Source organism: Diabrotica undecimpunctata, chromosome 8 (genome assembly GCF_040954645.1).
Source record: "Diabrotica undecimpunctata isolate CICGRU chromosome 8, icDiaUnde3, whole genome shotgun sequence".
Lineage (NCBI taxonomy): Eukaryota > Metazoa > Arthropoda > Insecta > Coleoptera > Chrysomelidae > Diabrotica > Diabrotica undecimpunctata.
In genome coordinates this window covers 2,044,587-2,057,125 of record NC_092810.1, presented here as the reverse complement: position 1 = coordinate 2,057,125, position 12,539 = coordinate 2,044,587, and the positions used below count along the sequence as shown (strand labels likewise).

Genomic DNA, 12,539 nt, shown 5'->3' with positions numbered 1-12,539 from the left:
AAAATAAATTTTTTGGAAGTTTTGAAAACAAAGTTTTCAGTGTTTTATTGTTACAGTTCACACTTTCCCGTCAATTTGGGGTAAGTGTGATAATGGACTTTAGCTTACAACAGCGTGTGTTATTTTTGGGGCAAGTATAAATAATTTAAAAGTGCAAGAAAAAGAAAATTTTTTTGGTGTTTGAAAAATTTGAATTTATTTATTTTTAAGCAAGTTACAAACTTTTTAAGATTTAAAGGTTCAACCCGACAGAATTTACGTCAAAAATAAAATGATCTCTTCTGTCTTTAACGGATTCTGGTAAAGTTTTTACGATATTGTCTACTTCTATATCAGGCCAAAAAGGGATGTTACTACTCTTTTTATATCTTAAAAAGCAAATTTTCCATTCATTTTTAATCTTGTTATCAATTCTTCCAATAAAATGTTTAATATGTTTTTTAGATGTGTACTCTACAACAACCCAAATACCCAGCGCAATTTGGGTCTTTCCCAACTCTCCAACTGTTGGCACTTCTTTCCCAATTATTTGCTCGTTTTCTTCAAATATTTCAGGATCTAAATCATCTTCAGAGTCTACATATTCTACCAAATGTTCTTCCTATTCTGAGCACTAAAAGTTTTTTCTCGTTTCTTAATCCTCTTCGGTTTTTGAATTTTTGCTTCTTTTTTCTTTCTGCGTTCTTCTTCTTTTGTTTGTTTTTGTATTTCTTTTATATTCTTCAATCTATGTTCTTCTGTTTTTTAAGTTTATTCAGAACTTCTTCGGAAGTAACCACTTCTATCCCTGCAGCTAATTTTTTTTCTTTTTGAGCCCGAAGGACTTTTCTTATTTTCCTGTTTAACAGTGTTTAATAGCAGCTCCTCAAAACTTATTTTTAAAGAACTACTACTTGGAGTTGTATCAGAAATATTGGTTGTATGGTTTTCCACAATCTGGATTTATTTACCGACTAATAAATATTGGGGGCGGTAATAGCATCCATCCAGGAGAGCCGGTAGGTGGGGGAAAATGTAGAGGAACTGTGTAAAAACATAATAAATGAGAAAGCAACAAAAATATTGGGGAAAACCAAACCAGTTAAAGAAAACGAATGGTTTGACAAGAAGTGCCAAGAAGCAAAAGATAACAAAAACAGGGCATACCTAAAGACAAATCAAGCTGGATACACAAGAAGAGCAAAGGAAGAATACCGGACCCTAAGAAGAGAAGAAAAACGATTACATAGAAGAAAAAAAAGACAATTTGAGCAAAAGCAGTTGAAAAGCACAGAATGTAGGAGCTGTAAGGATGTAGAAGGAAACATCCTAAATGATACGGCCTCAATCCTAAACAGATGGGTTGAATTTTTCGATGCAAAATTAATAGCCATCATATCGAAGAAGCAGATAACACCCTAGCAAATCGAAATGATTGGAATCCTTTCAACCCAAACGAAAGACCACGTTGCCCAAGCCATTAAAAAGCTTAAAAATAATAAATCACCAGGAATTGATCAAATTTGCAGTGAGCTCTACAAGAATGGTGGCGATGCCCTACTACAGACACTGCATAAGTTTTACTTCTTGTTTGGAATAATGAGACCATGCCTTGTGAATGGTCTCAAGGCGTGAAATGCCCGTTACATAAAAAAGGTGACCAGCTCCAGTGTGACAACTATAGAGGTATAATGCTGTTAACAACTGCTTACAAAATACTAGCAAATATCCTCTACGAAAGGCTGCAAGTTTACACAGTGGGCATAGTTGGTAAATATCAAGCTGGATTCTCCAGAAAAATCAACAATTGACCAGATTCATTCAATAAGACAAATTCTCGAGAAAACATTAGAATTCAGTGGTATACCAATCAATGCATGAGTTTGGTATACCAGAGAAACTTATCCGACTAACGAGAATGACAATGTCTAACTTAGAAGCCACTGTTAGAATACAGGGAGAGAATTCTAGATCGTTTGAGATAAAGGATGGACTCAGACAAGGGGATGCTCTGGCTTGCCTCCTATTTAATATTGCCTTAGAAAAGGCAGTCCGAGATACACGAATTAGGGACGGCGGTACTATTTACACTAGATCGATACAAGTCTTAGCATATGCCGATGACAGGCTGAATTGGAAACAGCTGCGAAACAGGTCGGTCTAGTCATCAAGGAAGACAAAACCAAGTACATGTTGGTTACAAAGGATCCGATAGCAAATGAGGAACGAGAAACAGTCTTTGGAAGTCATACCTTTAGACGTGTTGACAACTTCACATACCTTGGGTCGCTATTGACTGCTACCAATAAAACAAGCGAAGAAATCAAAAGACGACTAAATCTTACAAATAGGGCATACTATGGACTCCAAAAGCATTTCCACTCAAGAAACATTCAAAGAAGAACTAAAATTATTATATACAAAACATTGCTGAGGCCGGTCCTCATATATGGAGCAGAAACATGGACTCTAACGCAGAAAGATGAAAGACTTTTGGGAATATTTGAGCGTAAAATACTCCGCAAAATATTTGGAGCTATAAACGACCAAGGGCAGTGGCGCAGAAGATATAATTTTGAATTGTATCAGCTCTTTGATGAGCCAGATGTCATAACGTTCATTAAAACACAGCGACTTAGATGGGCTGGACACATAATACGAATGCCAGAAAATACGATTGCTAAAAAGCTAACCACAGGAACACCTGTAGGAAGAAGAAGCAAAGGCCGACCGCGAATTAGGTGGTTAGATGGAGTTGAAACCGACTTACGGATATTAAAAATCAGAAGATGGCAACATGTTGCCAAAAACCGAACAGAATGGCGACGAATCTTAGAGCAGGCCAAGATCCACAGAGGATTGTCGAGCCAAAGATGATGATGATAATAATAGCATTCATATTAGTATTTGCGGTTTTAGCTACAACTATTGTTTAGTCTTTAAACTCTTTTGTTCTTTCCATCTTTTTAGGCTTTTAGGGTGGTATTTTTCCTCTGGTATGACATAACGGTTAAATGGATATATACCAGCTTTTCTAAACCCGTTTTTGATCATTTCTACGCTTACGTTTTTCCATGTAGTGCCTATTGTCAGAGAAAACTCTTTTTTGGAATTTTAAGGCCAGTATTATGTCTCTACCAGGTTACGAGTTTATCAGGTTACGAGTTGTTCATCCCTAGTGTCTTTTAGAGACTTAAATACGGCTATATCCAAAGGCTGCAGAAGATTTCTGGTATGAGGAGAAAGTTTGATGATTGTGATATCATTCTGTCGTGCTAATTCAACTAGTTCAATACTAATATGGGTACTATGACCGTCATATATCAACAGTACCGACCTATTTTCTCTTAATGCGGGAATAAACGTTTTTTTAAAAATAAACCAAAATAAAATTCAAACAATCAATAGTATTAAAAGCAAATCTTCTTGTAATCCTGATGGACTATCCATAAAAATTTTCTTAAATCATGGTACCCATGGCTATAAAGCCATGAGAACTACCTTTTTCATTCTCCAATTGAACAACCATGGTGCGCAGGAGCTGTTATTTCAATAAGACGACGCAACATGTCGCACAGCTTTGGTAATCGCATAGTTTCACGTTTTGGACCGTGAATTGGCCTCCAAGATCGTGCGATTTAACACTCCTAGACTATTTTATGTGGAGATATTTGAAGGTGCTAGTTTACTCCGATAAGCATAAAACGATTGACCACTTGGAGGACAACATTCGTCGTGTTTTTGCTGATCTACGGCGATAAATATTGGAAAAAGTGATCGAAAATAATTGGACCTTCAGATTCGACTACTTCAGAGCCAGCCATGACAGTCATATACCAGAAATCATATTTAAATTATAATGCCAAAGGATTATCCTTCGAATAAAGTCAATTTCATGTCAATTTATAAAAATCATCTTTGTTTTGCTCCATTTCAAAGTTATATACTTCTAAAAAACACCCTTTATTAATGATAATCATGGAGGGATGGTAGAAAGTTAAGCGAGTTGGTATACAATTGGTGGATTTTAACAGTAGTTTATTCTCTGTATTTATCTACCATTAAAGTGATGTTAACCGCTTGCACTGCATATTTGAAATAACTTTAAAAACTCAAACGAGATAATATTAAAAATAGAACAGTTTTACACGTAATCTACCTTTTAATTATAGTATAATTTGACGACAAGGAAATATTTAAAGCAACGCAATGCCTCGTATTATGCTTCGTATCCTTTCTAGTGCAGTCGTTCAAATATAAGTAATTACCTTGAAGTATAAACTTTATTATGTATATTCTAAACAGGTAGCCGCAAATAGAACAATATTATAACATGAAATTATATATTACGATGAAAAGAGACTGTGATGCGAATAATGAGATCTTTGTACTACATATTTCACTTTTGTAGATTACCTATCCAGGCGTAGATGTACCAACAGATCACAATATTTTAGTAGGCTGAGTAATAATGAAATAAGACTGAGATTAAAAAGACTTGCAAGGACTAATAAGCAAACAGTTACCATTGATAGAGAAAAGACGTTAAATGATACTGTAAAACAAGAAATAACTAGTATATTAGAACAAAAAATGAAGTTAACATCGAGCAAAGAGGAAAGTACTGAGGAAAACTGGACGAGAATTAAAGACATCTTAAAGACTGTTCAAGAAACAAAATTGAGTGCGCTAAAAGCAATAAAAAAACAAGGGTGGATGACAGAAGAAATACTGAGACTTATGGATCAAAGAAGAGAAGTCAGAAATAAAGATAAAAACGAATACAAGAGGATCCACGCAATAATCAGGCAGAAGATAAGACACGCGAAAATACAATTTCATAGTAAAGAATGTAATGAAATTGAACAATATGAAAAGAAACACGATACATTTCATCTGCACAAGAAATTAAAAGAGGTCGCTGGAAACAAGTATCCCAAAATTTAGAAGACAGAAACGGACACAGAATATTAGACATCAAGAACAGTTAAGCGTCCTAAGAGGTAAATTATACGAAGCCATGAATGAACTTAACATTCCCCATAAATTAATAAGGCTCGTAAAAACAACTATGAGTAAAGTGATCTGCAGAGTGCAAATACAAGGCGATATGTCACAAGCGTTTGAAACATATGCAGGGTTACGGCAGGGAGACGCGCTGGCGTGCCTTCTCTTTAATATAGCATTAGAAAAGACTATAAGAGATGCCGAGTTACACAATAGGGGAACAATCTTTAATAAATCAACGCAGATTATGGCTTACGCTGACGATCTGGATTTGATCGCACGTACTACACGAGGACTTAAAGAGATGACTTCCACCTTCTTGACAGCCGCACAAAATATGGGCCTTAAAATAAACGAGGAAAAAACCAAAATGTTAGCATCTATTCCAAATAACAGAGATAGAGCTAGAAACGCCGAAGAAAACTTCAGTATAGACCAATATAATTTTGAGGTAGTAAATAAGTTTACATATTTGGGTTCTCTCATAACAAACGATAATGACACATCTGAAGAAGTAAAACGGAGGGTACTGCTAGCAAACAAATGTTATTTTGGACTAAGCAAGCAGCTAAAAAACAGAAATTTAAGCCAGAAAACCAAACTAATAATATATAGAACACTCATCCTACCAGTGCTGACATATGGGTCAGAAACATGGACCATCTCCAAAACAGACGCAAATCTTCTGCTCGTCTTCGAAAGGAAGATACTAAGAAGAATAATGGGCGCATTCTGTGAGAATGGTATTTGGAGAAGGCGATATAATTTCGAATTGTACGAGAAGTATAAAAAAATAGTAAATGGTAGAGATGTAATATCCTTGTCTCGTAGACATACCGTCTCAGGACTCGCAACTAATGTAGAGTCATATGTCGCCATGTTACCAATCCAACGGTAACTTTAACATCTTAACTGTAAATTAGACATAATGTAAACCAAATTTTATTTAATAATTTGTAAAGGGTTTTTACCCACATATTTAGTGGCTACATCCATGTATTAACTAGACACTGATGATGGAATATTTATTCCGAAAACGTTTTGTCAATTCAACATAGCCCAACTGGGTTTTTTATATACCTTTTTATAAAGGATTTTATTCAAAATTTTTTAAACATATGATAGTTAGCAAACAAAATTATATACAGGATGACGGTATAAAAGTCGGAGATGCCACACTGGACAGAGCAGAGAAACTCGTGTATCTCGGCAGTAATATCAATAAGAGCTGGGATCCAACCGCAGAAATTAAAAGCCGAATAGAACAAGCCCGAGCTGCCCTTATAAAAATGAGAAACGTACTTTGCAGTAACGATCTTAGCATTGACCTTAAAGTTCGAATTACATCTTGCTATATCTTTCCTGTCCTGCTGTATGGAGTGGAAGCGTGGGCTCTAACTAAGGCTATCCTTAAACGCTTGACAGCCTTTGAGATGTGGGTATACAGACCGAGTTAGAAATGAAGAGGTCCTTAGATGGCTGAACCAAACAACACAACTGGTCAAACGCAATAACGAATAAAGAAACGCAAGCTGGAATACGTCGGTCACATTATGAGACACCCTGAAAAATATGATCTTTTACATCTGATCATTCAGGGAAAGATCCAAGGTAATCGTGGTCCTGGTAAAAGAAGAACATCATGGCTGAAAAATCTAAGGCAATGGTATGGAAAATCAACTACATCGTTATTTAGAGCTACTGTCAATAAAGTCACGAATATGGTAGCCAACATGATATTCCATCTATGTAAACCCATTCTGTTATTATTTTTGACGACAGTTCTTCATTTTCATCACTAAATTCACCATGTTTCTGTTGAGATTAGCAACTATAATTTTAAATAGCATTGTTCGGTTACTTCCTTATCATTCCCGTATGTTTTGTATTAATTCTAGTTTTTGCTTTTGCTTTCTTTCTTCCATAAGCTACAACATATTTTGGCTGCTATTTTGTGGGTTTATTTTCCAACAGTGGACCTTCAGAAGGCATTTGACTCAAATTTAATTTAATTTGAGTTACAAATTGAAAATTTGAAAAGCAAAATCGAAAAGTGCTCAAGATAGAGCACAACAAACAAAAATGAGGGAGGCCTATGTCCATCAGTAGACGCAAAGGGCTGGGTTATAATGAAGGTGATGTATGTCTATGAATAGTTCCTCGTAAATATTTTAGGATGTTCCTTTCTTATAGAAAACAACAAATATTATTATTTCACCATTTTTATCAAATAGGTCTTGGTAAAGTTTTTTGCAAATAGCTTCTAACTCTGGTTGAACTTGCTGACCTCTATTTTCACGGAAACAATTTTCTGCAAAAAAAAAGGAAATACGTTCCTTCGAGGATCGACCACTAATAACAGCGTCGCGGAAGTCAGCAGTCGATTATCGTCGAAGCGATTTACTTGTGAAAGAAGAGAAGAGATGAGACGAGGTGATATTTTTGTTATTTTTAGATGTCGAAATTTAATTAACGACTCCTCTTCCTTGTGCCGTAAATTCGAAGTGCATTAATGCTACCGAAATATAAACAATCCCGAGTGATACTTTTTTAGAAAACGCACTTGCAGATCCGTAGTTTAGGATTTTAATACAAATATTGTATAAAATGTAACAAGAAAACAGTTTCAGGATTTTAATCCCCACGTGATTATACAGGCTCAATTGGTAAATGGCCGTTGATACAATAACTATATAAAATGGTACTTTTTTAGTAATGCAAAAGTCACAGCATAATCGCTAAGACAAGCTAACGAAGAACAAAAAAAAAATTAATAAACATTACAACGTGAAGAATTGACAGTATAGTACATTTCAGGAATTTAATAGTCCAATCTACTGCACAGCATAAGAAATACGAAAGTAAATTGCTGTAGTAGGTAATGAAAATATGAAACAATAATTTCTAAATTAAATTTAAAAAATCCTTTTGACCGTATTGAACAAACACTTACCTGAAGAAACAGAAAAAATTCGACCCATTGATAATATTTTATCTGCCTGATGGCTCTCTTCCCCGTCGTTTCTATTCCTGACAACGACAGTTGATCGTTTTGTTGATGTCTTTTGGAAGCTTCCTGAACCACGGTGAACGTTGAATGGATCCAACAATAGGTGTTGAGCACTTCTTCGGGGATGTCCCTGAAACAAATTAAACATTTTTAGTCAAACGAAGAAAGTCATGTGGTAGTATTGGTCAGGTAGTTATAGGTCAAGAGAGTTGCATATATTACTTTTGAATGATTATCAACTGACGATTTTCGTTATCGCCGTTTAACAGATTAAAATGTGGAAGATAAAAACGGCGAAATATTTTGCAAATTGAAATAATAATTTCTTTGTCGATTCTTTCTCTTCAATCCTGAGATACCGTCTCCAAAGATCTCTATATCTGTTCATCCTCTTCTTTGATTTCCTTAGGAGTTTGGTGAACAAGTTCCTGGCGTTGATCATCTTTATATAGATATCGGCAATACAATCTCCATGCCTCTGCTATATCTTCTCTGTTGGTTCTCAGAGTTCCTGTCTGGTCTTCAACGAACCAAGTACTGGCTTTAACACTTTCATTACTGTGGGGACATATATGACTCAGCGGATTTCAAAAAATCTGCTGGCATCTGTTTGTCCCAAAAAGCCCATGTTATTTGGACCTATAAATTGATGTTAACTAAACACGTGCATCAACAACTCGTAGATAATACAATTTTAGTAAAGAAAAAGTGGCTGCTCTGTTTTTTAACCGACTATACATTCGATCGTGTATATATTGTAAACCGAGAAAAAGAGGAGCGAAGGCATAAATAATGAACTGAGAGAGAGGGCCTAGAAGAAGACCTATGGAACAACCGAACTAAGTGGCGATTGGAAGTCGGAAGAAATGTTTTTTTTGTAATGTACTTTTTTTATTTTGAATATAAGTTTGTTTCTTTACTGATGGGATTTATTTATCCCACCAGTCAACACTAATGGGACATATATGTCTCGTCCTTTCTAAGCATACAAGCATACGCAACAATGTAAAAAAAATCAATGGCTTTGTTAGGTCTCTATATCATTAAAGTAATTTTAAACAGTTCTATTTCGCTACAATGAAATCAGTAATGAAAGAGTTAAAGTAACTTGTTATGTAGCGTATTTTTCGAAATAGGTCTCTTGGCTGATTGTTTTGATCGTGCGGATTATGGAATCATAAATATAGATTTTTCACTGTTTAAAAACAAAAAATGGTTTACAAACAAAGTGTCTAATGTACTTAATAAATCATTTCATTTATTTTTAATTAAAAAGTCTAAATAAACGTGAAATCAGTGCCGGATTAAGGGGGGGGCTATGGGACTATTAGCCCCCGGCGGTAAATTTTGAGAGGCGGTACGTCGCTCCCAGTACGTTTTAATTCTATATGTGGATATTTCAAATTTATGGCGTTGATTTTCTGAAATATCATGGTAATAAAACTTCGACTCGTTACCGATAAGATCCGTGCCTGCGGTAGCAGGTCGCACAAAAACTCGTTTCATGTGTCCGGAAAATCGGCTAGCGCCACTGCGCCTGACGGCAGCGTGTCCGGCTCCAACACGCCATGTCGTCAGTGCTCAGTCGTGTTAGCGCAGTTTTCGTTGATTTTACTTATTTATTAGGGAAGTGTTTTCGTGACGTTTCGAAAAAATGAGCGGAAAGGAAGGAGGTGCATTTTGGAAACGACAAAAGTTAGATAAACAGCAAAAATTAAATGTAGTATTAAAAAAAAACCCAAGATTCAGCTTTTTTTTACCAAATCTGAAAATTTTTACATCCTGAAAAGAGTTCTCCTGAACGTCAAATTCTAGTCGAAAGTGGTGTTAAGTTGATTTACAAGATCCAAAATTCTGTCCAAATTGTGTAGACGAAGTGCTGAAAGAATTCAAAACACAGGATCTTAACTCTTTGAATCTTCAAAAAGAAAAATAGGAAAACAAAACAGGTACTGCACTAAATCATTATTCTATAAAGTTTTAAAGAATGGTGAAAAAAATCGGCGTGAGTGGTTAGTTTATTCCAAAAGTACAGGCTCTTTATTTTGCTTATATTGTCGACTCTTTTCAAGTGGAAATTGTACTTTTTCCTTTTTTACTGGATTTGACGACTGAAAAAAGGCTAAAGAAAAATGTGACAGTCACGAAAGGTCAGTCGTTCATTTAGAACATCTTAAAAATTTTATTTCAAGAAATTCATTGAGTATGAGGAAGATCGATGATTCTCTGTGGCAACAGATTAAATATGAGACCACATATTGGCGAAACATATTACAAAGAGTCGTTATTGTCATAAAATTCGTAGCTAGTAGGGGACTACCTTTTAGAGGAACCGAAAATTTTGGTTCTACTAGCAGTGGTAACTACCTTGAATAACTAGAGTTGTTGGCGGAATATGATCCTCGTTTAAAAGAAATTATGCTTCAAAAGGCTGTGGTTCAGTATTTTATTTATCAAAAACGATTTTTTTTTTAATGTTTGCAGGTGCTTTCGAACCACATATTAGAAGAAATTGTAAAACAAATTCATTGTGGCAAATATTATTTAATCAGTGTTAACTCTACACCTAATATAACACGTACTGACATTCATTATTAGGTATTTCTCGGACACCGAAACACCTGTCGAGAGGTTCATACAGTTTTTAGACAAAACTGGCCACAAAGCCAAAGATATTTCCATATCTTCGGCTAGCATTTTAAAAATTTTGTCCGACCTGAATATAAATATCGATGACTGCAGATGACAATGCGAATAACATGTCTGGCGTTTATAGCGGTCTTCAAGCCCGAATAAAATCTAGGAATAGTTTGGCAAAATACGTACCATGTGCTTCCACTAAATTTGATTATGCAACAGAATGCACTATGGAAAGTACTTTTTTTTGTTGCTGAAGAAATTTGATTTTCTCAGCTTCAACTTACAGATAGAAACGACCCACTGATCTATTGAAAAATTGTGGTCATACAACATTTGTTCCAAAAAGAGATAATGTGACTCGATGGTCAGGACGATTTAATGCATTAAAAGCTCTTAATTTATGCTATCAAGATATAAAGCAAGCACTTTTAGAGTTATCCTCCAATGACGACAAGAAGATGCCAGTTGGCTGTCAAGCAAACAATTTACACGAAAAAATGGCTACGTTAGAATTTGGTATTTATGTTGCCTTTTGGTTCGAAATACTGGAAAGAACTGACCTAGCGAGTAAATATTTACAAAGCGCAAATATGGACTTACATACATGTTCGTCTTTGTATAGCTCATTACAACATTTTTACGAGTCTCTTCATGATAAATGTGATTTATTTGAACAAAAGGGACAGCTCTTATCTCAACAAACGGAATACAGCAAAGAAATTAGAAGTCGCAAAAGAAAATTACAGTTTGACGAAGCAGATACAAAAGAGATCCTTACACCGCAAAATAAGATTAGAATTCAAGTTCTGTATAAAACAATTGATTATTCAGCAAATAATCTGAAATCTAGAGGGAAAGCTTATGAAGATCTTGCCATCACTTTCTCATTTTTATTTTCTCTACCCCTTTCAGAGGATAACGTGATTTCTTTCTCTTTCAGTGGCGGTATAGTATGACTTAGCCCCCGGCGGTCCATGAACTAAATCCGGCACTGCGTGAAATAGTGGTGAATTCACATTAAAAATAATAAATACCAATACAATCCCATAGAAAATAGTTTTCAAACAATATTTCTTTGCCTAAAATCATCGCAAATTAAATTTGCCTCTTGTGTTTCATATTTTTGTTTATTCGTTCAAAATATCTCTATAATAACTTGTATCTTTCTCCGAATAATAAATTTGGATCGGCTACATTATATACCTACATTTAAGTCCCACGTTGAATGAAAGGCGCCTCCGATGACGTCAGGCATTTAAATATTGCACGCTTTTGTATTTTGGATGCATTTAACCACGATGCAGCGTGTTATTTTCAGAACGCTTTTTTAGATGTTTTGTCATATTAACGTACCGAAAGTATACCGACAAAATGGATTACGACATGTTTGTTTTCGACTTGTTTGTTTCGAAAGAAAGAAAATAAGACGAAGGGCATTGAACTTTAACCAAAAAGTTTTTTGGGAAATTTGTACAGTGCAAAAGAAAACGAATCTGGCAGTTTTAGTAATTCATAAAAGATCTGTGATGATCTGTGAGTCGCCCTGTTAGTACACAGAATTTTTTTACACCAAGTACAAGAATGTAAATATACTTCTGAAAGAATATCTATCTATATAAGAATTTTTACAGCTGTCGCCGCCTTCCTTCTTTCAGCCAACGTCTCCAGTCCTTTCTGTTCTGCCATTCTCCATCTCTAAGGTCTCGTCTTTCCATGGCCTCGTCCACTTCATCCCTCCATGATCTTCGGGGTCTACCTCTTTTCCTCCTTCCTATTGGACTCCAATCCGAAATCTTTGCTATCCACCTTGTATGATCTGTTCTTCTTACATATCCATATCAAATTAAACGTTTTATCTCCTCATTTCTGATCCGATCTATTTTTTTCACTCTGCAGCTTCTTC

General features: G+C 35.3%; 1 protein-coding gene across 1 annotated transcript in view; it reads right to left on the bottom strand.

Moving 5' to 3' along the window:
- shakB (Innexin family member shaking B) overlaps positions 1-12,539 on the bottom strand; it is a 124,405-nt gene that overhangs the window by 75,396 nt on the left and 36,470 nt on the right. Inside the window, exon 4 of the mRNA XM_072542231.1 lies at positions 7,940-8,126. Coding sequence (XP_072398332.1) covers positions 7,940-8,126 — 187 coding nt within the window. The remainder of the gene's footprint in view (positions 1-7,939; positions 8,127-12,539) is intronic.